Here is a 26,607-nt window from a genome sequence, read left to right as displayed (position 1 = left end):
TCTTGCATTGTCTCAGTAGTGGTACTACGACTACTACTGCATTCGATACAACAATATCTACGATTCGGTAAATCTAAGTAGGCATTGCGTCATCTTTCATGAAAGAAAGAGCATTGGGCTTCTTCAGAGTGGACACGCACTAAGCATGCGTCCAAGCCCAAAAGCCTGTACTTCACACGAGATGAAGAAATAAAAATAACAGCAGTAAACTCGTAAATCTTTTTACTTAAACCACTTTCATAATCTCAACAAAAAAAAAAAAAAAAAAACCACTTTCATAATAATAATAATAATAAACAACGAGTCACTGCCTTCAGTGACTGATATTTGGTCAACCCGAGAAACAATTACCTATCTGTACCTGCCGTTTGATTAATTTCATCGCTTTATTTGATTCCGATTGCCGTCAATCTTAACCGTTCCACATCGCCGAGAAATCATCATTGGTGGCACTCACTCTGCCATCAGCCATTTTTCAGGTGATGATTTTTTTTTTTTCCTTCCTTTGGCGAACTGCTTTTGCTTCGTGTGTGAATTTTGTTGTTAATTCATTGTTTGATGCATTCACATTTGAAGTCAAACACGAACGGTATGGTTTTATTCAAATCGTCTTTATATGATATTGATTTTGTTAATTTTAGTGGACACCATTAGTTTATTCTTTCTAGGGTTTTCTTTTCGTAAACGTTGCTGCTTTTGGTCTATTGATTAGCGTCAGGGAGGAGATAATGTCATTATTCGTAACTGATATGAACTCGGTGAAAAACATAAAAGTTTGTACAGGAAGAGGAATTGAGTAAACTAAACTAAAGAGATGGCAGTGAGGCAGAGAGCTGTGACGACGTTGCCCAATCTGATGAGAAGCTTAAGGAAGGGCTCCCCAAAGGCTGCTCCAAATCAACCATTGCCATCCCTCAGGCGTGCTTTCTCTCTTTATGATCAAATCAATCTCATTGACAATGTCCCCGAGGATCAGCTTCGCTTCCAAGGGTTTCATTCTTCCTTATATATAAAAGCTAGTCTTTTGGTTCTATGCTTCCTTTACTGTCTAGCCTAGTTCCTTGTTTATTTTTTTCAATTCCTAAATTTCACTATGTAGGTATACTGACACAGGCTTCACAGTGAATGGGGTTCAGTATGAAGGTAGCCTGCTTTGTATTGGAAATCTGCTCTTGTCTTGGACTCCCAAAAAGTTCTCTGAGATTACTCCTAACTGGTACCTGTCACCTCTGCTGCTTTTTGCCTCTATAGCCTTTTGTGGGAGTTGATTGTGATATTAGTGATTCTAGAGTTTTGGCTGCTGTGTTTTCGTTTGGATCACATCTATATTCATGAGATGAAACTAGGGTCATTTATCTCTAAATTTGATTCATTCTCTTAGACCTCCTAGGACACATGTTTAAACGTGAATAATACCCAATTTGTTGCTTAGACTCCTGCTGCATTCTTTCCCTTCAAATTTGTAGTTCGTGACGTTTATGTATAATGATACCTGATATATCATTATCTTTATATCGTGTGCAGCTTATCTATCTTCCAACTTGTGCGGCCTATTCCAGGTGAGAGTTTAATCTTTATCTTATAGGTAATAAATGTGGTGAAACAAAAGGAACATAACGCTTTACAACCTAATCATTTTGTGCCCCTTTTGGATGTTCCAAGTCATTTTTTGGGAATTTACAGGAATGTGCAAAATCCACGTCTCAAGACTGACCCTTGACAAAATGCTACTGTTTTCTTGGATATATATATATATATAACATTTTGTATTGGATTTTATTTTTCTCAAAACATTTGACTATTAAAGTTTCAGCATTAATATTGTCTTTAGGGGGCAACAAGTTTTACTGTGCATCCTATTTATTTTTCCAACATCTTTGAGAACTGAGTAACATTTCCTTTCAGGCTTGTCTGACGAAACTTATGCCATTGACTTACTAAGAAACAAATGACGAATAATATAACCAACCTCATGCTTTGATGGTGGGGTGAAATCAACATGCTTTCTAGAAATCGGGCTGCTCTCTGTTCATTTTTTTCTTGTCCCTCCTTTTGCTGATCTTAGTTTGTGTAAAATTTGTTTCAGAAATTTTGATCCTTGGCTGTGGAAGGTACATTGAACCTGTCAATCCTGAACTTCGACAGTTCATTCGGTCTACTGGCATGAAGTTAGAAGCCATTGACTCGGTATTCTCTTTGTTAATTATTTGACTTTATTTAATCTTAACCTGTTGCATTTATGCTTTATGTTGGTTATGTGTCATATGAGAAAGCTTAGTATATTGATAAAGTTTGGTTGTTGTCAAAGAAATTAACCAGAAAATTTCTGTGAAGGTAGGAAAGGAAGATTTGTAGAAATTTCGGCATTGATCTAAGGCTTTGAGAGCCCTGTTGTTATTAAATTATTGGTGATAAATACCGTCAAGGTGGGATATTGCAAGACAGAAATATTGAATAAGTATTAATTGTGGTGAAATCAATGAATTCTGCTGAAAGTTCTATAACCTAGCATCACTGGCTATGTAGCTTGATAAATCTTTACATCTCTATCTCTGTTTGTTCCAGCATGCCCCTTCAAAGGTATAATTTGTTGTCCAGATGAAGTAGTGAGGAATTGATGTGATGATATCTTCTGTTTACAATGGGAAGCGTGAAATTACAACCCCAAAAGTTTGACTTGAAACAAGTGCTGACAGCTCCTATGGCTTTCATACTATTCTGATGAATACTCTCTTGTGCAGAGGAATGCTGCATCAACTTATAACATACTGAATGAGGAAGGTAGAATTGTGGCTGCTGCGCTTCTGCCCTATGGAGTTTCTTCCTAATGCATATGATTAGATATATATACACACAGGCTAATCTCAAATTAATTACCAAGTGGTGTGGTTCGGTTACAGCCTGGTCTTGATTGATATCAGATCTCTTGATTTTGCACCAAGCTTTGTAGTTGCTAAATCTCAAAACTAGCCAGTGGTGGCTGATTTCGTAATTAAGTTGGATAGATTTTGTTTTGGGCCATGGAGGTGGTTTTGGATGACATGAGATAACACTCTCACCTTCCGTGAAACACAACTAATTTCTGCGTTCTTGTTATAGGGTTATTCACAATTGTCTTGTGTCTAAAATCTAAATGATGCGTGCCTGACAACTGATAATATGTATGTCTGTGCTAAATAAATAAATAAATAACTGGATCATCGTGTCTAGTTTCACTGTTTATTAATATTACTCATCAGTCAAAGTTATACTGTTAATTATTCCAATAATTTTTAGAGGCGGGGGAAGGTGTTATTTCTTCCGCAATGTAATATGTTAAACATCTTTTTAGCACCATGAAAGTAATATTCGACTTGCAGTAGAAAACGAGGTGCATCTTCTGAGACGTTAATATTGGATTGGTATGAAGCATGGACCTGGTAATTATTTAGCAGCGTATAACTCCAAGTAGCAGTAGGAGTGATACAGTAGTGGCTTTCTGAGATGTGGGAGTAATAGAAGCTTTCCTTGTTCAAAGTTGAAATGATAGATGTGCGAGTTACATGCATACAACGAAGTCGTAGGGAAGTCATCAGAGATATTATGGTTGTCCTCTTCGATTGTGGTGCTGCTTGATGCCATCGGAATCAGAATCACTCTTTTTCACGAAATGGAAACCCATAGGATACCTGTACTCTCCGGTTCCCAGACAGCGGGAGCAGTAGATGAGTCCGCCGCCGCTGCATGTCTTGCACCATTTTGGCCATTCTCCTCTAGGAAGCATTGTTAAATGAGTCTTATTTGTCCTGCCTGCGCTAATAAGTAAGAATAGGCAATAATAATAAAGTCAAAAGTCAATGAGAAATTTACCTTTTCCAGAACAATTGTAGCAATCAACTCTTCCGGTACCATGGCACACAATACACGGTGGCTCCGGCTTCTTCCTTGCTAGTTTCCGAACATTTGACTGCAACCCAAAACCAAAACCAATCAAACGAACAAACGCTCAATTCTTTCTTTTCTTCATAGCTCTAGCCTCTATGAATGAATAAAATAATTTTTCTTTTCTTTTTGAGAAAAACAAAATAAAATAAAGCGCAGCTTGCCTCGGTTCGAACCACCCAAGATGGCTTCTTAAAAGACAAGGAGAGAGGAACCCCGTTGCTTTTGCTTTCATCTTCTATTCGATTTCGAACCACTGTTGATGGAGTCGCTCTTCTCACCACTCGCAGTCCTAGCATCTCTCTTTTCTTTCCTATCCAAAATCGATGTCCTGCGCCGCCCCCCCTCCCCCCCTGTTTTTTTTTCTCTTCTTTCCCCCCCCCCCCCCCCTTTTTCACTTCTAATTTTTTCTTTTCTTTGCTCCTCCTCCTCCTCCTTCTTGTTCTTTTTTTTTTTTTTTTAAAAAAAAAAAAACTACATTAATTAATTTTTCTATTATCAACAATTCGGGTTGTTGGCAGACCTTTAACACACAATTATGTACTTAGCCCTAAATTACACAACAGACCAATAAACGACAGTCAATATATTTTATTCTAAATAGTTAGAGTAAAATCTTATATTCCACACAAAATTATCTTCATGTAGTTAAAAAAATCTGATCTGAAGATAAGCTAGTTATAAATATGAATAAACTACACATTTTAATAAATTATAATTTTTTTAAATCTTATCTTAGCAAACTTGAGAAAAAATATTTTGTCTTAATAATTATCTATATATTGCAAAAATATATATGTTGTCGTAAAGATTTATGATGGAATAAAGTATCTTTTAAACTTGCTTGCCATAATGATTTATTTCATAAAATGTGACTGAATCATTGTACATTATTTATAAAATCTATATTGAAAGAAAAACATTAAAGAGAATGCAATTTTAGGCTTTTAAATGACTTTATATATTTTTAACTCTAACACCACACACACATACACAAACTAATTTTTTGAAACTATGTCCATCTTTCTTCATCAATGCTAACCATTAGATTTGGTATACTGCATTAATTAATTATTAAAAATAGTGTATACTTCTATTTCACTTACAAGGATAATTGTGTTAAAATAATAATTTTATAATTATGTCTCTATTTTAAGTTATATAATAATAAAATTAATGTCTCAAAATTATAATTATAGAGATGCTTTATTGTATTAATTTTGTGTATTGATTAATTCATATGAGGAGCTAGTCGATGTGATTCCAAACTACCCAGGCAACAATTATTATTATTATTATTATTATCCGATTGTTTGTTGTTAAAAAGCATGAAAATTCCGCTTGCAAGTACCTATTCTTTTATTTTATTTTCCTCTGGTAATTGTATCACACAAACGCAAATGCTTACTTCTTGAACCTTAAAAATGACCTGAAAAAGTTATTCGATTCTTGCTCATAAAACTTGCTGCATTAAGCGTTTTAACGCATGCATTGCATGCGTGCATACATACATATATACATACAGACATAATGTTTATGCAAATAAGATAAGGCCACATTTTACCAGTTTCACACATACAAGGCCAAAAGTTCTTTAATTATACATGTCCGATGATAACATCAGTGCTTTGCTTTCGAGACCAGACCCAGACCAATACACCATCATCAACCCTGGCATATTTTTGCTTATTTATCATCATTATCGAATAATTCCTACAACAACAACAACAACAATCACAATAATAATAATATTAATAATGCATCGGAGAGGAAGAGTACTAATATGAAAACTAGTTGCTAAGTAAAGCTGGTGATGTCCAGTTAGCTATTACTTCTTCACTTCACCCCAGTCCAGTCCCCACCGCCTCAAGGCTCAAATCAAGTCACTGGTTTGGTTCGGTGGTGAGAAATCACAGAAACAACAAGAATGATGATGTGCATGCTTCATTAATTAATATCAGACATCAGTATTCAGTAGTAGTTGCTGGTGGCAGCCGCAGCCACCAATACCAAATGAATTTAGTTCCCTCGATATTTGAAGATTGTTAGGAATCAGGATTGCCTCTAATTAATTAGGTCGACCTGCCACGCTGTTGAAATTTTGAGATCTCATGGAGTACTCCTTTATAAGTTGAGAGAAGAAAGAATCTTCTCTCTCTAGCAGCTTTGTCGGCGAGTCATACTCTGCAATTCTTCCTGTTCAATTTAACCCAAATAAAAATAAAACACGTTAAAATTAAATTTCTCTTTAAAATCTCTCAGTAAGTATGTAATGCAAGCAAGCAAGTAAATAAATAAATGGAGTAATCTGGGATGCGTCTTTTGCTCTTTGTCTTACTTACCATCGCTGAGGACCAACACAAGATCACTATCTATTACAGTGTGGATTCGGTGAGCTATTGTGACCACAGTCCGGTCTTTGAACTCTTGGCTAATGATCTTCTGAATGACGCCATCTGTTGCAGAATCCACTGATGCCGTAGCTTCATCCAGAACCAGAATGCTGCTTTTCTTCAACAACGTCCTCCCTAGACAGAATAACTGCCTTTGTCCCACACTCCAATTTTCACCATTTTCAGCCACTGCAAGCATGTTACGTAATACATGTTACATGCACATTGGCAAATTTTCACCTGCAAATAAAGAATGTATATATGCACATATTTATGTCATTACAGTCCGTCCAGCCCAAATATGATGAACCAGACCTGTGCTATCCAATTTCTCTTCCTTGGCACGCACTAGATCACCAAGTTGACATTTATCAAGAGCCTGAGATACAATAGCAGAGTAGGTTATTTTCACTTTTCGTAATTATAAAAGATGATAGCAGTCAGCAGATGAAATGCCTGAATAAAAATCTTTCCGATTGAATTCTTAACAGAATATTTTAGCTGCTGAGGAAGGAAATCATTTGATGAGAAAGAACGAATGGGTTACCTCCCACACTTGCTTGTCAGAATATTGAACCAGTGGATCAAGGTTTCCTCTAACAGTTCCGTCAAACAGTGTTGGGTCCTGTGGAATGATGCCCAGCCTTGATCTTAAGTCATGAAGGCCTATCTTGGTGATGTCCACATTATCGATTATAATGCTTCCCATTGTAGGTTCCACAATCCTGAATATGGCCTGTATAAGGGTTGATTTCCCACTTCCTGTCCTTCCCACTACACCAACTTTCTTCCTTCCTGGAAATGTGCAGCTTATATTTTTTAGGACAGATGGGAGATGCTCAGCGTATCGAATCTGCAAAGATAAGTCAGTAGTAAGTAAGTTAGTATAAGTGATTTAATTAAATGATATCAGTTATGACAGATATGGATTATTTCATTACCAAATCTGCATCTGCAAGGCATGTACATTAAATTAATTCCAATACGTGGGAGCTTTATTTATTTATTTTTTTCCTTCTCTTTTTTTTTTTTTTTTGTAATTGTTTGTGGACTAATTTGGTGCAAAATGAATGACAAACATTTTCAAATTAAATATTTTGTAATATTTTAAACTTTGCTATAGAAGCTTTAAATTACCTGCAAATTGTGGAAGCTTATTGTTCCAACGTCCGGCCAGTTACTTGGAGGTCTGCACTCTTCAGTTACTAGGGGGGCTTCACTTGGTAGGTTTGAATACTGAAGTATTCTTTCTACGGAGATCATTTTATTTTCTGCATTGCATATGTTCCATATAATGGAAGCTTGCAGCACATTCAAATTTATTCCATATGTTACTGCCAACCCTGCAATACCTGTTGAATGAGAACCAAATTCTTGTCAGCTTCATATGCTATTAAATAGAATCAATAATTACCTTGTAGAGGATAAACAATTGGATTTGGTAAATTACATGGCACGATGTACATAACTATCGGCATTCACTCTTAAGGAAGCACTATATGATACTCACTTGGGTTTATTATTCCTTCAGGAAGGGTCACCAGCACAACCAATGAGAAAGCAAAGACAAAATTGGACAGTAAATTTAGTCTAAAACAAAGCCATTCCATTGCTGAGACATTGTGAAACCATGGCCTTGAATGATTGTCAATAAGGCTGAGGTTTGCGTTCGTGAAACGATCTTCTTGATCAAAAGCATGGATTGTGGCTGCACCTGCTAGCGATTCTGCAAAGTGGTGGAGGATTGGAGCTCTTTGTATCTCAGCCAAGCGCGCCAGTTCTCTAGCTGTTGGTATGTAGTATTGCTGCAGTAATCACACATTGGATCAAAGTTAATACGAGGAAATTGAGTTAAATTTGGAATTCTTGTAGTTTTTACTGAAGGTGAATTCTCTTACTTGATACCATATGCAGATACCAGTCACTGGAATGAAGATAACAAACACCTGCCACGCTACTTGTGACATCACTCCAATAGTCCCTAGAATCTGTATTATTGAGAAAGCACACCAACCTAATCTGCCCGCCAGTTCTAAGTCTAGCACACTTTGATCGTTTGATGCCTGCAAATGAAGTAAGTCAAAAGTTAAAACCATCGATCTACTTGAGAACTACACTTTTGGAAACTCTAGTACAAATGCATATAAATTAAGACAATGCATCTTTTAACTGAAAGCAAAATCAATATGATACCTACCCGATTTAAGATTCTTCCGGTTGGAGTTGAGTCAAAAAATGCCATTGGAGCTCGATGTACACTGTGCAGCATGTTGGTGAATAGCTTTTGGGCTGTTCGAAGTCCTGTTATTGCTACCAGCATGGCTCGTAGCAGCACACACAGTGAACTTCCAACGGTAAGTAGCGTATAAACAAGTAATACTATATTCATTCCCAATGCTGGCTCGCCATCACTTGTAGGAGGAGAAGCCCATGCCATCCAGTAGTTACTAGCCACTTGTAATACTTGGAATGATGACTGAGCCAAGAGTATGATAGGAACCAGAGCTCCACCTTTCACCGCAGTTAAATAAGACCAGTAAACTTCTTTTCCAATGCTTCCCTTCTCTCTCTCTTCTTCTTGCACCAGTTTTCCTCCCTTTTCTGTTATCTCTAGGGAGAGCTCGTGCTCTGAGTCATGTTGTGAGTGTACGAGTTTGACATTTGAAGTGGAATCACTGTTGAGTTCACTCTCAGGTGTCGGGTCTTGTGATGTCCTGCTGGAAGTTTCAACTGTGAGAACTGACTCTAGGGCTTGACTATGAGCACCAACTAAAACTTCAAATCCAATGTTTTGCTTCAGAAGTTCTTCGAATCTACCAGCTTGTGCAATTCTTCCATTTTCCATCACCTGCTGAGTTTTATATTAGTTGAAGTTTACAACTTTAACATTGTGGAAATGTTTTTTAGACTTCATGTGAAAATATGAGAAAAGTTTTGCTTGAAGCACATGTTGTTGTTTCTGAAAAAGAACAAATCTCTGGGGCCTTTCCTTTGCTTTTCCACTGCTCAAATATATTTTAATCCTATACAAATCACTCTCCATGGGCTGGTATGGCCATCCATTTATTTTCCAATGACTGAAAAATGAGCATTGATTTTGTTCAGAATTATGCTTACCAGAATGATATCCGCTGCCGGGAGAAACTCAACTTGGTGGGTAACATAAAGCACGCTCTTGTCTTTCAGTATTCCCATCAAGCAGTCCTACAGAGAGTAATTATACAATATTCAATGTTAGAAGTTCTTGTAGTAACTATAAAAAACAGAACAAATGAGATACGCGTACTACAAAATCTTACTCAAGGAACTCACCTTAAAGAGCTGGGTGCCTGTATGAGCATCCACGGCACTGAAAGGGTCATCAAGTAGATAAATATCAGCATCCTGGTAAACTGCACGAGCAATCTGTATTCTCTGCTTCTGTCCTCCACTCATATTGATCCCCCTTTCTCCAATCTCTGTTAAGTCACCAGAGGCGAACAGCTCAAAATCCTTCACCAAGGCACATGCTTCAACTGTTCTGTCATACTTGCAACTGTCGTATTGATTTCCAAATAGAATATTCTCCCTGATATTTCCTGTCAGTATCCAAGGTGACTGAGGAACGTAAGCCTTTGTACCACTTATCTTAACTGTCCCTGCCATCTTCTGTATTTCCCCGAGAATGCATGAAAGCAGACTGGACTTGCCCGAACCTACTGTCCCACAAATCGCAACCTTCATCCCCCTCTTCACTTTCAACTGTATTCCATCAAGAGTCGGGCTGCTTGACTCCGGATTCCAGCTGAATTTCCCATTGACGACCTCAACTTCAAACTCGGACCGTCCTTTTGGAACATACTCAACTGCATCCCGCTGAATCTCATCTTCCTGAAGATAAGCAGCAATCCGATCTGCTGAAACTTTGCCCTGTGCTATATTAGAGAGTAAATCAGGTAAATTAAATATAGGGTCCTGCAACATTCGGAAGGTGGCCAGAGCAGATAAGACTCTTCCAGCTGTGAGTTGGATCCCCAGTAGCATACATGCCCCAAAAGTTACGACAGAGATAAATGTGGGTGATCCCCAGAAAATGAAAGCTGAGGTTGCTGACAGTCTTAATGACTTCCAAAGCCAGATGCACTCAACTTGTCTCAAACTCTCAAGCTTTTGAAGGAACCGAGTATCCCATGCTTGAAGTTTTAGTGTCTTCATGTTTTTGAGAACTTCCGACGTGGCTCTCATCCTGTTATCCTTAGCATCCATGATCTTCGATTGGAATCTCTTCTGGATTCTTGTAATAGGTATGTTGCAAGTCATGACTGTTAAAGTTGCAGCCAATGCTGCCAGTGATCCCAAACCTAGATTTGTACGTAGAATATAGATAGCTAAGGATATTTGTACAGGCAACATGAACATATAATTTGAGTAAAATATGAAGTCTGAAATTCTTTGGACATCTACACTCATGTAATTGATAATCTCCCCACTTGTGTGGCTTTGACGAGATTGGCTTGACAAATGTAGTCCCTTTCGGTATAGGTGAGATATCAAAGCTGCTCTTAGCCGAAGGCCTAGCTGGCGGGCTCCAAAGATCCATTGCCTCTGTGCAATAGTTTCAACCATTTTGGCACCTAGAAAGGCTAGTGCAAGAAGGTAGCCGCTCTCTAAGCTCCTGCTTTTCTTATCAGTGAGGAAATTAACAAAGTCATTAATAAGATATGGGCCAACATATGATGTTGCTGCATTTATCACTGCAAAAGATGCATTGATTGCTGCTTTCTTCCGAATGAAGAAAAAGATTGCCTTATAGATGGACGGGTTTGTGCTTCCCTCTTTCTCCTTAACAAGGTCCAGGTCCTGTTCAAAGCGATTAGAGAGAAATTCAGCAGAATCTTTGATGTCGACATCAGGGATATCATCCAGTTCGAGGGGTTTTTTAATCCCGACAGCAAACAATGGGTTGAGCCAGGAAAATGTAACGAGTTGGAGAAGAGTAGATTTTCCGTATGGAGAATCCCTTTTGCTTTTGAATTGCTTATCAGCTTTTACGTTGAGAAATGGCTCAGTGGTGTCACTGGATGCTGTATGAAGGAGTAAGCCCGTCTTTCCCTGAATTGATATGCCAAACAGGAAAGTAGATGCAAGAAGAGCAATGATGTCCACGTAATCTTGTATTCTAAATTGGCCACGGTATCGAATTCTTAAATAGGTATGAAGAGCAGTGCAGAGAATGGAGAACAAGAAACTGCAGAACCACCAAGCTCTTAGAATCCAAGGAAACTTGACATGCGCACTATTTGGGATTATCTTGCATAACAAAAACAATGTACTTGCCCATGACACCACTTGCATAATCCGTGACGAAAAGGCAAGAATTCCAGAATTGCAGACAGCCTCAGCCTCACCACCAGTATTTAGCATAACAGTAAGTAGGATTATGAAGTGAGTGCCAAATATTAAAGTGGAGGAAACCATGCTGGCCTTGTAACAGATGCCCAACTTTACACCGTAAGGGTACTTGTCTACAACTAGATCTCTGAAGTCTGCTCCAAGTCTCCGAAATAGAGTTGTTCGTGCAAGTTGGAGTAATAAGAGTCCAAGGAAGCCAAGCTGCACCACTATGCTGATGATATGCTCCCAAAAGCAGGGTGATCTCAATGGCAGCCATGCTGTCTGGAAGTGCAGGAGCCTCAATTCTGTGTAGTATAAGCAGAAGAAAGACGGAGTTTAATTAAGATCTAATATTGGCCTTGATATACAGATACAGTTAATACACTTAGCTACCGTCTATTATGATGTTAGTATCAGCATCAGAGGACGTTCAGACTTGACTACGATGAAATAAAGAAAGAAATAGTTGAAACAAACTCTACGATGGAACAAACATTTTCTTAATTGATAACTACGAGAATTCATTAATTGTCGATGGCAAGGCAAGAGAAAAACAAGTGGAATGCAATTTATCTATTTAATAACTATTATTATTAGTACTGTTGTTTGATATTTTTGTGTACATATGTAAAGTAACGAATTCAAGTACCTCCTCCTGCTAGTAGAATTGGCATAATCTATTCGATCGTGTTGGAGTGATGAAATTCAGAAGATAAGCAGAAACCTGAAACTGAATCTCCTCCTCCCGTCCCGTCTGGTGTGGGTGGGTCGGTACTTAGTAAGCTTCCGTTAAAATAGCTCTTGAATAACAACAGCCAAGACCAAGTTATGAACTTGTTGTGATTCATAAATGTAAATAAGTTAAGGGAAAAAAAAAAAAAAAAACTCTGATTTGTGGCCACCGGCTGTTATGGAATAAAGCCAAGAAAGAAAGAAAGAAAGAAAGAAAGAAAGAAAGAAAGAAACAAACAAACAGACATTTTTGACCTGCAGAAATATTAATTGCGAAATATATTATATAACACCGAATAAACGGAATCAACAAGACTTGGATGGGTTCGATCTCTTTTGTCCGTGAAACTTACCTGTTAAATATATGTTTTGTTTACTTTTAATATTAATATTTACTACTCTTCATCCACCCATGCACTAACTACTAATGAGGCAGGACTCCCAGAGCAAGGGAATGGAGAGACAAAGAAGAGCTAGGAGGGAGCCTCTATCTATATATATATATATATATATATATATATTCTGTATGTGATTTCTGTTTTATGAATTCATGAGTAGTGCCGTGCAGCACAATCGTCAACAATTAATAACAATAAGAAGATTAAGATGTTCACCGTGAGCTTGTATTATATAATATTATTCCTCGTAGTATATATCTCGATCCCTCCAAGCACCGCTCGTTCCCTATCTTTCTTTAACTGTCCAAAATTTGTTCCTCTGGACTCTGGTTCTTCTCTATTAATCTAGCAACCATACTAATTTCGGAATCTGATTCTGATTCCCTGAAATACAACGGCCATCCAGTAATAGGCTTTTTTTTCCCTTTCTTTGCTAAAATTAAACAAACAAATAATCAAAAACCACACACTGCCAGAAGCAGAGGAGAGTAATAAAATGTCTTGAAATATTTGATTTCATCAATTAGCGGACTGAATTAATTTCAAGATATTAATTTTCATAGGAATTTCAAGAATATAGCAAATTAAAAGCATGCTGCTCTTTCTTAACTGGAGCGGAGAGTAGATCAAGAATTTAATAAAAGAAAATTAATTTATACTTGTAATTAATAATGCTGCAGTTTTCTTTTCAACTGTCTACTACGTACGTCCGTACGTACGTACGTTTATGAAATGATATCATATTCATGAATTGCTCACACGTAGGTGTGTGTGTGCGCGCGCGCGCGAGTGCAACTAAATATGCATAATATATATGAACAAGTCATGAAGTAGTCACCTGCAGTGAACTTGTCTTGCAACAACAACAACAACACGCTGCTTCCCTGCTTGAATTAAGCTCCAAAAATGGCCGGCCTCGAATGATTACGTTGTGCTAGAGCCGACTAATCACCGATGATTTGAAGTCATTGACGACGGATCAGTCCAGCTAATCTGAACATGCATCAGGTTAATTGATTTAAGCATGTTTCAGAGGTCTTGTCATGTCCATTTCTGATGTGCTCTGGGAACCACAACCTTCACAGATCACAATCAACCAGTACTCGCGAGTTTTGATACGGAAAGCACAAGAAATTAATCAGTGAAGAATTTATCAATAATCAACTTATATTAGCGGGACACTCGACACGCCACGCCACGCTAGTCTAGTGTATGATATTTATTTACTAGATCTAATTTGTATTTATTATTTGTGTTTTTGTTTTCGTTTTGTCATGTATATATCACGTGATACATAGTTGTTAATTAGTTGTACTCAAAGCACTCTCCATGAGGACGGTCTTTTGGCTGCTTGCTCAAACTGATGCTACTGTCTGTCCTCCAGTGAAGTGAACCATTTCACCAATCAAAGCATGTGATCTCAGATCTGACAGCTACACTTACACTTAACGTACGTACGTTATCACCAATAAAGTGTCGCCTCTACTGGTAAATTTCTTTAAGTGATTTGATTGGATTTGCTCTCAAATTCGAGTGGCAGGAAAATCGTATTTATTGGGAGAATATATGTCTCCCGATTCAAACGGGGACTTTTAATCTAAATTGTGGTATGAATTTAAAAGTGCCTCCCACAGTTAGGGCCCCTCCCATAAAATCTCATGGTTAAGACAAAAAAAAAAAAAAAACTTACGTACGCTATCAAACAAATTATTATTCATCATAGAGAAAATTGAAAAAAAGAATCTCATCTTTTATTTTATGAAGTCTTCCAGAGTTGAAGAGATCCAGGTTTAATTGTCGCATTTTTTTACTTTTGAAACCGAGTCCACTCAATTCCACTGGCTATCCTGCTTATAATTAAAATGGCTGAACTAATTTAATTGTCATATATATGTGTGTGTGTGTATGAGTTAGGTTACATTAAGGAATTTCATTTGATCTAATCTAGCTTCTTCTCACGTTAAACGGTGCTTACTGTTTTTTTTTTTTTTGAAAGGAACGGTACTTACTGTTGAGTGCTGAGAGAAGTGAACAAAATTATTTAAAAGAAAAATATCCACCGTCCGTTCGTTTTTTCTAATTTTTTTTAAAATACACAATTCTTTTTTTTTTTTTACTGGAATCCACCTAAAGTTACATTTTGTTTCACTTTTTCATTTCCGTTTGGAATTTGTTAAGAAAACTAATGGAAACTTAAGAAAATGACCATTTTACCCCCCAAAACGAAAATTATAATTTCACCTTAAAAATTACCAAAAATAATCAGATTAAATCTAATTATTTTCCTCATCGGTCAATAAAGAAATTAATTCCACAACCATCAAATGCATGTTTTTTTTTAAAGTATGTTTGTAATTAGAATGCTAAATTATAACAGTAGTATTAAAAATAGTTCAATCTCTCAAAGCATCAATTGAATTTAAGATAAGTAAAGTTTTATTATTTATTGAGTTATAATCTCCAGTAGTTAAGATTTTTTTGTACTTCATTAACATATCAATAATGATATTCATTATTAAATCTAATTATTTTTGGCATTTTTTGGGTGAAATTGTAACTTTCGTTTTGGGGGTAAAATAGTCATTTTTTAAAGTTTCTATTAGTTTTCTTAACGAATTCCAAACGGAAGTGGAAAAGTGAAACAAAATGTAACATTAGGTGGATTCCAGCAAAAAAAAAAAAAAGAATTGTGTATTTTTTAAAAAGTTAGAAAAAAATGATGGACGGTGAATATTTTTCCTTATTTAAAACTTCTGCTTGACATTATTGTTGTTGCAGTCCAATCACGTCAATGAATCGGTCCTCATGTATAGGAAATCCATGCTTGGTTGCACTTGAAAATAAAAAATATTTGTTGGGTGAGCTTTATCACTCTAGTAGTCCTACCTAGCTTAAATTTACATTAATCACAGATTCAATGTAATTTTCGGATACCAAATAGTTTAATACACTAAAAAAAATCAGAAATGGAAGGATAGACATGTTGTTGTTATCTATTAATTAATTCGCTTAATCCCTTCCCTTTCACAGGATTTTCTAGAAATTAAAACAACACGGATCTTCTTCTTCTGATTTTTACAAATTCCTTGCTCTCACGATTCGATGCCATTATTTTCAAGACTAATTAATGCGTCACTCATTGCTATTTTCAGGACTAACCGGCCAAAATCCCGAAAATAGCAAGTGGGAGTGGGGCTGTTGCTGCGGTTTAATCTTTACTAGAAAAATTAATAGTGAGTGAGTGCTGTAAAAAAGGACCTGGACATTTTTACTTGAATTTTGACAGATCTTAATTCATCTTTTATTGTTATATATTTTAATTAGAGTGAAAGTGCACATGTATGATGATAATTTTTATTTTATCAATTAATTTTATATTGAGAGACAGAGACTTTGTAATTGTTTAATTAAATAAAACTATTAACATCACAGGTGTGATATTTGGCAACAATTGAGTTTAGGGATGGCAAAATCCTCCAGGGTTTGGGGCTCCATGGAGCTCCACCCTAAATGGGAAAAATTTTAAATAATTTTTGGGGAATGGGGTGGGAAGTGGGGGAAAAATAATCCCTGAATTCTTAATGGGGTGGGGTTTGGTTTCGTACTTCCCACCCCACCTCCACTCCAATCCCTATTATATATAAATATATTTTTAATTCTTATTTAATAATTTTTATTTTATTAGTTATAATGTCAATTAATAATTTTTTTTTAATTTTCATGCAATATAAACAAGACATGAATGAAAGAAAATCATATAATATTTTTCAACTCTGAAACATTGTTATTATTTTTTTTATCTTTTAAGGTGCTACACTCTTTAAATATTTTTAACTTTTAATATCATTTTAAGATATTGTTTCAAAATTTTAGATATTTTTTAAAAAAAAATTTAAATACTTTATAATATGATGATGATTTTATTTTAAACCTCTAATTTTTAACTTATCAAAATAATATATTTATACATATTATAAAATAAATAAATAGAGAATGAGATGTGGAATGGAGGTAAAAATTTTCAACAGGGTGGGGGCCCCACCCCACCCCATTGTCATCCCTAATTGATTTTTGTTCCACTTCCCTCTAACCCACTGTTATTGGAAATTCATTCCTACAAAAAGAAAAAGAAAGGCGTTTAACACTACATCGGAAAAAAGGTAAAAAGCTATTGGATACAAACCAAACCATCATCCATCAAGAGACGAGTGATGAGTGAGATCCAACTCTATTAAGAATTATTGGCAAGTTCATAAGTCAAGCTTAGACATTCATGTTTAACGTTATGTGGTATCAATCCATAGCTATAATCAAATAAAGACGGACATATTTTTTGAGTTCTAAGTAAATATATAGTTATCTGAAAGGAAAGATTGATGGGATGGGACCGAAACCTTCAAGCAATACTATTATATTGATTTGAGGTTTTCTTATTATTATTATTATTGTGACAAGCAGATACAGTGTCTAGCTAGGCATCTAGCTAGTAGCTACCAACATGCATTTGCATTTGGACGTAAGTGTTTAGAGAATCGTGAGCCTTTCATTAACTTGAATCTATAATTTTATGTTAATACATAAGGGCGAATTACTGATCCTATACCCAGCAAGCAGCACTTATTAATCAAAGTTACTTTCGAAGGAAAAAAGAGATGCATCACATAATTAGATACAAGGAAATTAAAACAGTACTCCGAAGTTCCAAATTTAATTTAATTAGCTTGTACATGGATGCATTTGGCTTAAATAAGCCAATAATTATATTAGTATGATTACTACGATGATCTAGTAGAATCAGTATTCTGCTAGGTGCTATTGTTGAGATATGTATAATTGTTCCGTTTATAATTGAAGTTGAAAAATCATAAGTAGCTTATTTCATAAATTTTAATAAAAATAGTGTTTAGTAAATTTTTTTAAAAGCTTATTATTTCATAAGTTTTTTTTTTATCTTAAGGTTGGCATTTTTGCCGACTCCATTACTGCAACCAAAGTTAGTTTGGGCTTGGAGGTGCGTAGCGGCGTGATGAAGGGGCAGCTTCGTGTGAATATTTGTTTAGGTAGTTGACGTTCCTGGGTTGTGTTGAATTTGATTGGTATGTTGTTTTATGTGATGAATTTCATTATTTTCTTGGTGGATCAAAAAAATTGGGGATGATTGTTCTTGCATTGTTTATAGTAGATGAGATGAATACGATTGTAATGGTATTTTTTTTTTTTTATTGGTTTCTATTTTTATTGATGTTTTTATTATAAATTTTAATTTTGCAGATTTGTTGTTTTTAATAATAATTTCTTTTATTAAAAGTCATTTTAGCGTATTTACGTGGCCTTCCAATCATGAAGTCAAGGGGTAAAAAATAATTTATAATTTATAAATTTTAATTTTACACATCCTAATTAAAAACAAAAAAAAAAATTAACCAATTCAAAATAAATAAATAAAAATCCCAATTTGGGTGTAAGGTGAAACTTACTGATACATTTGTGGGCATGTCGAAATGTGTTGAAAACATTGGGGTGCAATAGAAATTACTCTATATAAAAAGGTCAAAAAAAAAAAACATGGAATTTTGACTGTTTTTAGGTAGTGGATTGTTCCAAGATTTGTTCAAAGACAATTTTATCTTGTTGGCTGTTAAATTTTAGGGAAAAAATAATTGTATTTAAGATAAATTGATGTTTTTGTATCTTTAAGGAGTGTATTAAAAATAATTGGTCTAGGAAAGATAATTCAAAATTTATCATAATAATAATAATAAAAATACTAATTTAGGCTATAAGAAAATTGAAATCGCATTTGCATCATCATATCAGTGTGGACAGGTATATATATAATATTATTAATAACAAAAATATTTTTATTTAGTATAAGTGTACTTTTTATTTATTTATTTAGTATAAGTGTACTCAGCCATTTATGCATCATCAGGCATGTAGAATGAAAAATCTTTCCACGTATGAAATGCGATTGTTTGTTTTCCCTTCTTGGATTTTTTTACATCGAAGCCTCTATGTAAAGATAAAAACTAAAAGTCTAATGACAAGTAGTCCATCTATTATTGTGATTATGATGTAGAAGTAGAAGAGTTTCTCCTTTAATCAATTATTATTGTAGGGTGCGTTTGACACATTGTATTGTGTTATGTTATATTATATTATTTTGATGTTGGTATATTGTATTACACAAGCATGATATATAATAATATTGTATAATATTTGGTATTACACTGTACTGTATTATTTTTTTTGTGATTAATTTAAATTATATATTATATTTATTAATATTATATTAATATATTTAAATTGTATTAATATTTTATATTATTATTAATTTTAAATTAATATTATTCATATTTAAATATTTACTATTAGTTATAGTAAATTATAAATTTATTAATATATTATAATGTAGAAATAAAAAATATAATATAATATTATTGAATAATAAATTATATATTTATTAATTTATATTAATAATTATAATGTAAAAATAAAAATAATACATATTATATTATATTAAACTAAAAAATTATATTATTTATTTATTATTATTATTATTATAAAGCAAAAGAAAATGAAAATGATAAGAGAAAAAAGAAAAAGCTAATGCGGCAGTTGCCGCATTACACAGTTCCTTTAATTCATTCCTGTGTTCTTCCAAACATAACACTAATATTAATTTAATGTGAATAATATTTTAATACTCCATGATGCAACGCACCAAACATACCCATAGTGAATTAAGTCGGCATGACCCTGGGAGAGACAGGACTCTTGATGAAGACATGCATGGTAATTTTCCAAATTTGAGAATCTTATATTTATGTATTCATGGCCATGAATGGTACAGAGAGTTGGGCAATAAATGATTTTTATTAATATGTTCATGATGATGGGCGATTACTCCTGCGGCCATTTTGGACGTATCTTTGTTTCTTCTATTTCCCCCCTTTTAAAAAGCCAGATATTTTAACTTGTTAGCGACGTACTACGTTTCTATAATATTTTACAGATAATTAATTTGGACATATCATTTTAATTAGTTACCAGTCCAATTTGGACTCTGGAAGATGCCAATTACAGGCTTTGTAAATGAAATCACGTGAAATTATATCCCTTCGCCCCTCAGTTACTTTCTTTGTTTGTTTGTGTCATCGTATCCATCAACACCGTGCACATATGCCAAATATCAAACTATTATGTTATAGGACTATTATGACATGCCTTTAAGGCAAATCAGGACTGTTATGTGAAAATATTGATACCCCTTCGTTTATAACATATGATTATTATTATTATTATTATTTTTTTGTCATATATTCGAAGATATTGTATGAATAGGCTTTGGGTCATTGAGAAATAGCAGATTATTTCTTTCAGTCACGGGCTGCTGTTGCATTTGGGACAAACCTGCTTAGATTGCACACCCCTCGACGGTTTAGCTTCACGTAGGTAGGACGGTGATATTTGACCCATTCCTATATTTTACCAAACCCACTCTTCAATTGACTCTTCTTATGTATTTTTCAAATTACCCTTATTGGGGGAAGTAACTTTCAGAAAATCTCTCATCCGGAAGCCTCCCACTTCCAGATTACCTTCGTCGCCTTTCTTTTGTCCTTTTAACTGGTAGACAGCAATTAATAAGTGCATGCGGTGGAGTCTTCTAAAACATAATTTTTGGATAGACACAGGAGTCAAGTCATTTCCGACAAGCTCTTACTCTTCTCAGTTCTCGAAACAGCTCTTTGAAAGAGGACTGACCGCTAATGGGCTAATGGCACCAGCAGCTAATCCCCTTTCTTTGATCAAAATTAATAATCCAAAAAAAAGCAAATGAGAAAGAATTGAAACAAAAAATATTTTTAATTATTTTTTAACTAAGAGTAATTTAAAAATATATAAATTTAATGAAAAAATGGAGACCGGTGTAATACAGAGAGGGCGTCAAACATTATTGCTCTTTCACGTAGGTCAAACTATACTTAATTATTCTGAGTGAATATTTAGCAAGAATGACTTTCTCCATACTACTGTATTAATTGGAAAATACTGGGAAAATGGGAATGTAGCGTTGTTTGGTTTAATAATTAATTAATGTAAACAACCACGACGGGGCATTAAGGACTAAGTCAATTACGACTATTTAAGAGGCAAGGCTCGCAGAGACACCAACTACAACGAGGGGGTGCTGGTGCTGGTGTAACAATAGATGGCATGGCTTAGCAAATTGAAAGTTGCCTCTAGAGTCGGTATATCCATCGTTTTCATCTGGGCCTCCGACGACTGCTCCATCCAACACATTCGGGTTTGGTGCCTTGCTATTGAACCACAGATCGAAGCCTCCTTGACGTGCCACTGGGGTGCTATCCTGTCTGTCTTGATTGATACGATTGATGCGCCTCTATGATTAGGTTGTGTTGGATAGTTAGCCCCAAATCCAACCGTGTAGCTCATTTCCTTTGGGTTTTTACGCAAAATATAGTCAGCTTGAGAGCGGGCTAGGTCCATCAAATCAGAGGGCTGAACAAGCCCACCGGAGCATTGAATTGATGCGTGAGCAGCAGTTAAATAATTGGAACAGACAGTTACCACAAAAGTGGCAGTTGCTGCGTATTGAAGCTTGATCCAAGGCTGAAACCATAACAATCCTCCTGGTGTCTTCTGCAAATTATTGTTATTGTTACCTTCTTGAACACATGACCATATGAACTGCTCCGCCTGGCTTTTGTATTGAGGTAATAATAATGTTCCCGTTGATGAAGATCTTGAACTAGCACCAGTACTGGACTTATTATTATTATTATTATTATCACCACCGGACGACCCCTGGCCCTCAAATACGAGCCTACCTGCCAGGACTTGTGCACCAACGTACTTGTCATCCCATGCGAAAAGAGACCTTGTTCCACCGGTTTTTCCTGTACTAACAAGGTAATTCAGGTATGTTCGGTCATTGGTAGCACGATGAAGCCAAGCAGTAGCCAACAACAATTCATCCTGAGTAGCCAACAACAATTCATCTTGCGCAGCAGTGTGTGTGTGTGTATATATATATATATATATATTTTTTTTTTTTTCTAATTCAAGATTTTAAAGTGCTGAAAAGTTTGAGATTTTAAAATTTTTCTAAAATTTTCCGCATTTTAAAATATCTAACTAGAAAACTACTATATATATATATATATATATATATATATATTGTTAGACTTTTTATATATGGTCATTATGATAATCTTCCTTGTGCTTGATATAATTAATATTAATTTCTTAATTAACAAATAAATAAATATAAAAAATATGTGCATACCTCACCTCATATCGAGTGCTGGAATAGAACTTATCAATGACAGGGATGCTGTTTTGGTGGAGACCAGGGTAATTGCGAGCAAATTGGAAGAGCTGTTTAGCATGGGCTAGTAGTTGGTTAGTGTAAGAGGTTAACTGGCCTGAAAGCAATAGAAGCAACGGCAGTTTCAGCAGCAAGATTGACGTAGTGCGAAAGTGATACTAGATTTTGTTCTAGCATACGCTCTTGAAAACTCAAGAAACATGGCTCTCACAAAGGAAAAGAAACCATCTCAATTGAAAGATACTGAATATTATTAATGAGAAGCATGTGTTAAAAAAAACAAACATATTTAACCTAGTTAAAATTATCTTATTCCTAATAAAATTATGGTTCTTATAAATAAAAAAATATCACTTAAATAAAAAAATATAAAATAAATCCTAATTTAATTAAAAAAATTAAATTTATACTCTTACTGTGACTAACTTGTCTTACATCAGTCTCCTCTTCTTAAAACAGAGAAAAACTTGTCCTTGAGTTTTATTAAAAATAAAAGACAATATGGAAGATGAAGCTTGTAATGAATGAGTATTTGATCTTGCAACCTAACTTGATCTTTTTATTTTAGGATGTAAACCATCCAAAAATCGACCAACTATTTGGGTTTTTGTCTTGCGAAGGTTATTTCGTTCCATAAGCCTTTGAAATTCGAGGGCATATTCTTCGATTGTTTTGGCTTCTTGACGACAGTTGTTGTACTTATGAAAAAAGTGGGTTTGTGATTGTTCGATTTACTCTATCCCCTTATAATTCGATCTTTAAATTGAATACCGATGACGGTGATAAAAAAAAGTGGACTAGGATAGGTGGATCTGAAAGATTTGATGGTGGTGAGTCTGTTGGTTGTAGTGGTTTTACTTAAATCGTTGTGATTTGACCAAAAAAATTGATTTAAAATGGCAGTTGGAGGTTGGTTTTGATTTCCGGTGAACGGGCCGGCGGTTGGCAGCAGGAGTGGCTGGAAAGAAAGGGCTAATGATGGTGGACGGATTGGTAGTGGTGGTGGCTGTCAACTCGCGGCGGATGGCAGCGATTGACTGGCGGTTTGCGGCTGTCTTTGTGTGTTTCCGCTGGCTATGGTGGCCAGCTTATGGGTGTTTGGATGGGAGAGAGTATCGACCGAAAAGAAAAAGAGTAGCGGAATCCGCCAACGCCAAGTATTATTAATAGCTATAAAATGATGCAGTGAAGAAGAGAAGATAGGCATACGAGTATCATTAATTATCGAGGAGAGTAGGGGGGTTAGCGAACTGCATGATAAAGTTAGTAATAAATTCTGGAATTACGAACCCTGGACTTAATATCTTTACATAGATGGTAACACTTTTTATTGATAGCGTTTCTCCTGTTACGCGTTGCCTTACTTTTAGCTATTTAATTTGTGAGTGATTTCTTTACATGTTTGTAGTGGACATCCTGTGTTGATTTCTTTCTCTTTCTCTCTCTGCCTTTTTTTCGGATTACTATATATCACTCACTCTGCTGCCTGTAATTGGAAAATTATTCTGCTACGATCTAAAATCTTCTTCCATGATAAATAAGCTACCTTCCTAAAGGATCATTGTAGAATGCGGATATCTCCAACCAACTCCATCGAAGCTGCAAATTTTGCCCCTCCCAATGATAATAATAATTATACACCATGACCAGTAAATAGAAAACGAATTACAAATAGTTAAAAGAGTAAATGCCAGGAATTTTAGCAATCGAGTCTTAATTGACGTGTGATCCATTTATTAATATTAGATGTAGAATATAAATTTTACACCTCAAATAATGCCCATAGAAAGAGTTTTGTTTTGTCCAAGTCTGCGATATCTGTAGTTAGCCAGTTCAGTAGTTCAAATCCAATAGTTGCGCGCTGTAGGAGTGGGTAACAAAGTATGAGAAGTGTGTCTGGATACTAATTATATTATGGGTTGTACTTAATATAGATAAAGATGAGATAAATTTACCCTCTCTCTCTACTCTTTTCTTTTTTTATTTTTCTCATCTTTCTCTACCCTTAGCATTCTTCTTATATCATTCCAACTCGTATTGTCTCCAACATCTTTGGAATTGGAATGTAACCTTACAAAAATGTTTTCAAGAAATGGTAATTTTTAGGGATCTCCCCTGAGATTTGGCGTATTGACACTTAGATAGAAAGTATGACTGTAATTTCAAAGACCTCCCCCGCCGTTTGTATTCTATTTGATATCTTGTCAATGTATGAGGGTAATTTCGTAAAAAGATATTTTAAATTGAAAAAAATCAAAAGCAACAACATGTTAGAGTTGACCGCTGCAGCACTTCATCATCCATTGGTTCTAAGAATGGCTTGGACATATCTTCTCTTTCATCCACCAAACCTAAGCCAATTTAGTGATTTCGTAAATAAAAAAATGAAAGAAATTCAAAACAAAACCCAAAGTTGCATCGATGACTCAGATTCAAGTACTGGTAATCAATTAATTACCCACATTGCATATTATATGAGATAAACTAAAACTCCATTTTCTCTCGCATTAAACGAAACTCATAGCCATTCTCAAGCTTGAAAAGCTCTCAAGAAGCTTTTGCAACTATAGAATCTTAGCCACCTTCAAGTAATTTTAACCTGAGTATCAACATGATAAGCTATGATGGTGTCACGAGTGTTCCGTCAAACGAATTTTGCCGATGGCTAGAGTCTTAAACGGCTAGAATTGGAACCCATAAAAGGTTGGTTTGGCAGAAAGCCCTTGGATGTTAAACTCTTTTTCTTTTTTCTTTTTTTCAATTTATTGTTGTAATGATTAAAAATGAAAAAATGTGTTGAAGTTGTTGGATAAGTTATCTTGAACGGAATTTTTTTTTTTTTGCTGTTTTAGTTGGTTTCAAATGTAAATGAATTGAAATCTTTGATTTATTTACTTATTATTTTATATTCAAAAGGGAAGTTCGCTGATGTTTTAGTCTGGGGAGGATAATTAATTTTTGCTTGTCATGAAATTGACATGACAGCCATTACCCAATTGGTCCAGACTTTTGCTGTGGCAGTAGCATTCGTTCTTCCGCTCTGATCTGGCTTCTTCATATGGCTAGTGGCTTGAAACTTGAAATATTAAAGGAAGACTTTTTCTTTTATTCTTTGGCTTCAATGTAAATGGCTAAAGAATATTATTCTAATTCCAATATCTGGAAATTATAAATTCCTATCTTTACAATTACATTCATAATGAATGAACTGTTGTTCATTTACTATTATTGAATTTGGAGCTGCCACTGCCAAAAAGTAAAGCAAAGCATTATGATTCATAAATTACTCGTTATCTTTCTATTTTGAATGCATTGAAGAGTGAATTATGGTTTGTTTATCATCTTATTAAAGTAGTTTACTAACTATGAAGCATTTGAGTTGTGTTAAGTGATGAAGGAAAAAATTGTGAGAAGAAAGTCAAAGAAGAAGGGGCTATCATGGTGATTTTTAGCTTGATAATGACTGTATTTATGGCCATTGCTAGCATAAATTTTCTTAATTTTCTTAACTTTTTTAATTATTATTATGTATTGTTAATGATTTGCTTTTCACGGTTATTTTAGACTTTTTAGTGCTCTAATGTGATGTTTAACGCTAAATTGTAGTTATTACATTGCACTAGCTGTACCTGTCAGAGCATTTTTGCAGCCAAGGCCATTTTTGATTTTTTGTCAGTTCAGTAACAGTCGAGTTAACGGGATACTAACGTTAGGAAATATCTCTGTAATTACGTGAATATTTTCTAAGTGTCAATACGCCAAACCTCAAGGAAGATCTCTAAAAATTACCCTTTCAAAAAATGGGTCATTCGAGTAATGAGAAGGATTCAATCACTCGTATAAATTGCTGTATCAATACACTATTGGTTGGAAAAAAAATGTAAGATTTAACATTTTTCTTTAAGCCTGCCAAAAATAACATTAAAACGTGCTTCTTTTAGTCGTTTAATACTATTATGGTAAAATAAATCGTTTTAACATTATTTTTGTTAACATTCTGTTGATGTTTTGTCTCTTTAGCATTAAAACTAATGAAGTGGACCCATGTAAAAATTATGCAACCACATAAAAAATTTGTACAAAAATTTATATCTTCTATCATACATTCATCAATCACAACAAAATAATTACAATTAGCAATAACAATGGATCAAATGTGTTGGATTCACCCCGATTCATATCCATATTCAGGATAAAAATGACAACTCATATCTACTCCCAATTCATTAATTTTAAATTAAAATAAGTATAATTAATTTCAAAATTATAGTAAATGAGAAAAATAAAAATAAATTTTGTAGATTATAAGAGAAAATTGATAAATTTAAAATCGTGTTAAAAAAATTAAAAACCAAACAAGAACAATAAAAGAAACAACAAATTAAGAAAAAGGATTGAAGACTAAAAGTTTTATTATAGAGTGACGCATATAATA

At 34.7% G+C, this 26,607-nt stretch overlaps 4 protein-coding genes across 16 annotated transcripts; 1 reads left to right on the top strand and 3 right to left on the bottom strand.

The window, feature by feature from the left end:
- The first annotated feature begins 260 nt into the window (after positions 1–260).
- On the top strand, positions 261–3,228 carry LOC102631083 (uncharacterized). 8 transcript variants are annotated; one of them, XR_003065660.2, is made up of 8 exons: positions 266–479; positions 775–990; positions 1,100–1,216; positions 1,525–1,559; positions 2,087–2,187; positions 2,339–2,426; positions 2,566–2,580; positions 2,742–3,228. XR_003065660.2 is itself a non-coding variant. In XM_052437921.1 (7 exons), the coding sequence occupies exons 2-7, from the start codon at positions 815–817 to the stop codon at positions 2,826–2,828; spliced, it is 531 nt and encodes a 176-aa protein (XP_052293881.1). In that variant the 5' UTR covers positions 261–479; positions 784–814; the 3' UTR covers positions 2,829–3,228. The 8 variants fall into 8 exon arrangements, 5 of the variants coding, with proteins under 5 accessions (XP_052293881.1, XP_006464343.1, XP_006464346.1 ...); XR_003065661.2 differs by having other exon boundaries at positions 267–479; positions 2,335–2,426; XM_052437921.1 differs by lacking the exon at positions 2,339–2,426 and having other exon boundaries at positions 261–479; positions 784–990.
- Positions 3,229–3,398: 170 nt separating this feature from the next.
- LOC102607268 (hypothetical protein) lies at positions 3,399–4,310 on the bottom strand. 2 transcript variants are annotated; one of them, XM_006464285.3, is made up of 3 exons: positions 4,086–4,306; positions 3,850–3,946; positions 3,399–3,789 (listed from the first exon to the last, which is right to left on the bottom strand). In XM_006464285.3, exons 1-3 carry the CDS (start codon positions 4,218–4,220, stop codon positions 3,581–3,583), a joined length of 441 nt encoding a protein of 146 aa, XP_006464348.1. In that variant the 5' UTR covers positions 4,221–4,306; the 3' UTR covers positions 3,399–3,580. The 2 variants fall into 2 exon arrangements, with proteins under 2 accessions (XP_006464348.1, XP_024955161.1); XM_025099393.2 differs by having other exon boundaries at positions 3,603–3,752; positions 4,086–4,310.
- Positions 4,311–5,437: 1,127 nt separating this feature from the next.
- LOC102607567 (putative ABC transporter C family member 15) lies at positions 5,438–13,987 on the bottom strand. 5 transcript variants are annotated; one of them, XM_006464286.4, is made up of 13 exons: positions 13,656–13,979; positions 13,034–13,250; positions 12,337–12,487; positions 9,627–11,992; positions 9,432–9,518; positions 8,512–9,162; positions 8,213–8,377; positions 7,825–8,119; positions 7,452–7,666; positions 6,862–7,167; positions 6,630–6,693; positions 6,264–6,503; positions 5,438–6,117 (listed from the first exon to the last, which is right to left on the bottom strand). In XM_006464286.4, exons 3-13 carry the CDS (start codon positions 12,359–12,361, stop codon positions 5,990–5,992), a joined length of 4,542 nt encoding a protein of 1,513 aa, XP_006464349.2. In that variant the 5' UTR covers positions 12,362–12,487; positions 13,034–13,250; positions 13,656–13,979; the 3' UTR covers positions 5,438–5,989. The 5 variants fall into 5 exon arrangements, with proteins under 5 accessions (XP_006464349.2, XP_006464350.2, XP_006464351.2 ...); XM_006464287.4 differs by having other exon boundaries at positions 13,034–13,201; XM_006464288.4 differs by lacking the exon at positions 13,034–13,250.
- A 6,771-nt stretch (positions 13,988–20,758) lies between these two features.
- Positions 20,759–21,913, bottom strand: LOC102625758 (endoglucanase 12-like; the record flags this gene model as incomplete). Its single annotated transcript, XM_025096526.2, is given in 2 exon segments — positions 20,759–21,197; positions 21,200–21,913. Coding segments are annotated over 2 exon segments (945 nt in total), but the record flags the coding sequence as incomplete, so codon positions are not given.
- Between the last annotated feature and the right edge of the window lie 4,694 nt (positions 21,914–26,607).

Source organism: Citrus sinensis, chromosome 3 (assembly GCF_022201045.2).
Source record: "Citrus sinensis cultivar Valencia sweet orange chromosome 3, DVS_A1.0, whole genome shotgun sequence".
Classification (NCBI taxonomy): Eukaryota; Viridiplantae; Streptophyta; class Magnoliopsida; order Sapindales; family Rutaceae; genus Citrus; species Citrus sinensis.
This window is presented reverse-complemented; position numbering and strand designations above follow the sequence as displayed.

Excerpts from the sequence above, each read along its gene's own strand:
- LOC102631083 (XM_052437921.1), top strand. The coding sequence starts at position 815 with ATGGCAGTGAGGCAGAGAGCTGTGACGACGTTGCCCAATCTGATGAGA. Across the intron at positions 991-1,099 it reads GATCAGCTTCGCTTCCAAGG|GTATACTGACACAGGCTTCA; the intron begins GTTTCATTCTTC and ends TTCACTATGTAG. Across the intron at positions 1,217-1,524 it reads TCTGAGATTACTCCTAACTG|CTTATCTATCTTCCAACTTG; the intron begins GTACCTGTCACC and ends TATCGTGTGCAG.
- LOC102607268 (XM_006464285.3), bottom strand. The coding sequence starts at position 4,220 with ATGCTAGGACTGCGAGTGGTGAGAAGAGCGACTCCATCAACAGTGGTT. Across the intron at positions 3,947-4,085 it reads CTTGGGTGGTTCGAACCGAG|TCAAATGTTCGGAAACTAGC; the intron begins GCAAGCTGCGCT and ends TTTGGGTTGCAG. Across the intron at positions 3,790-3,849 it reads CTACAATTGTTCTGGAAAAG|GCAGGACAAATAAGACTCAT; the intron begins GTAAATTTCTCA and ends TTATTAGCGCAG.
- LOC102607567 (XM_006464286.4), bottom strand. The coding sequence starts at position 12,361 with ATGCCAATTCTACTAGCAGGAGGAG. Across the intron at positions 6,504-6,629 it reads AGAGAAATTGGATAGCACAG|TGGCTGAAAATGGTGAAAAT; the intron begins GTCTGGTTCATC and ends ACATGCTTGCAG. Across the intron at positions 6,118-6,263 it reads TGTGTTGGTCCTCAGCGATG|GAAGAATTGCAGAGTATGAC; the intron begins GTAAGTAAGACA and ends TAAATTGAACAG.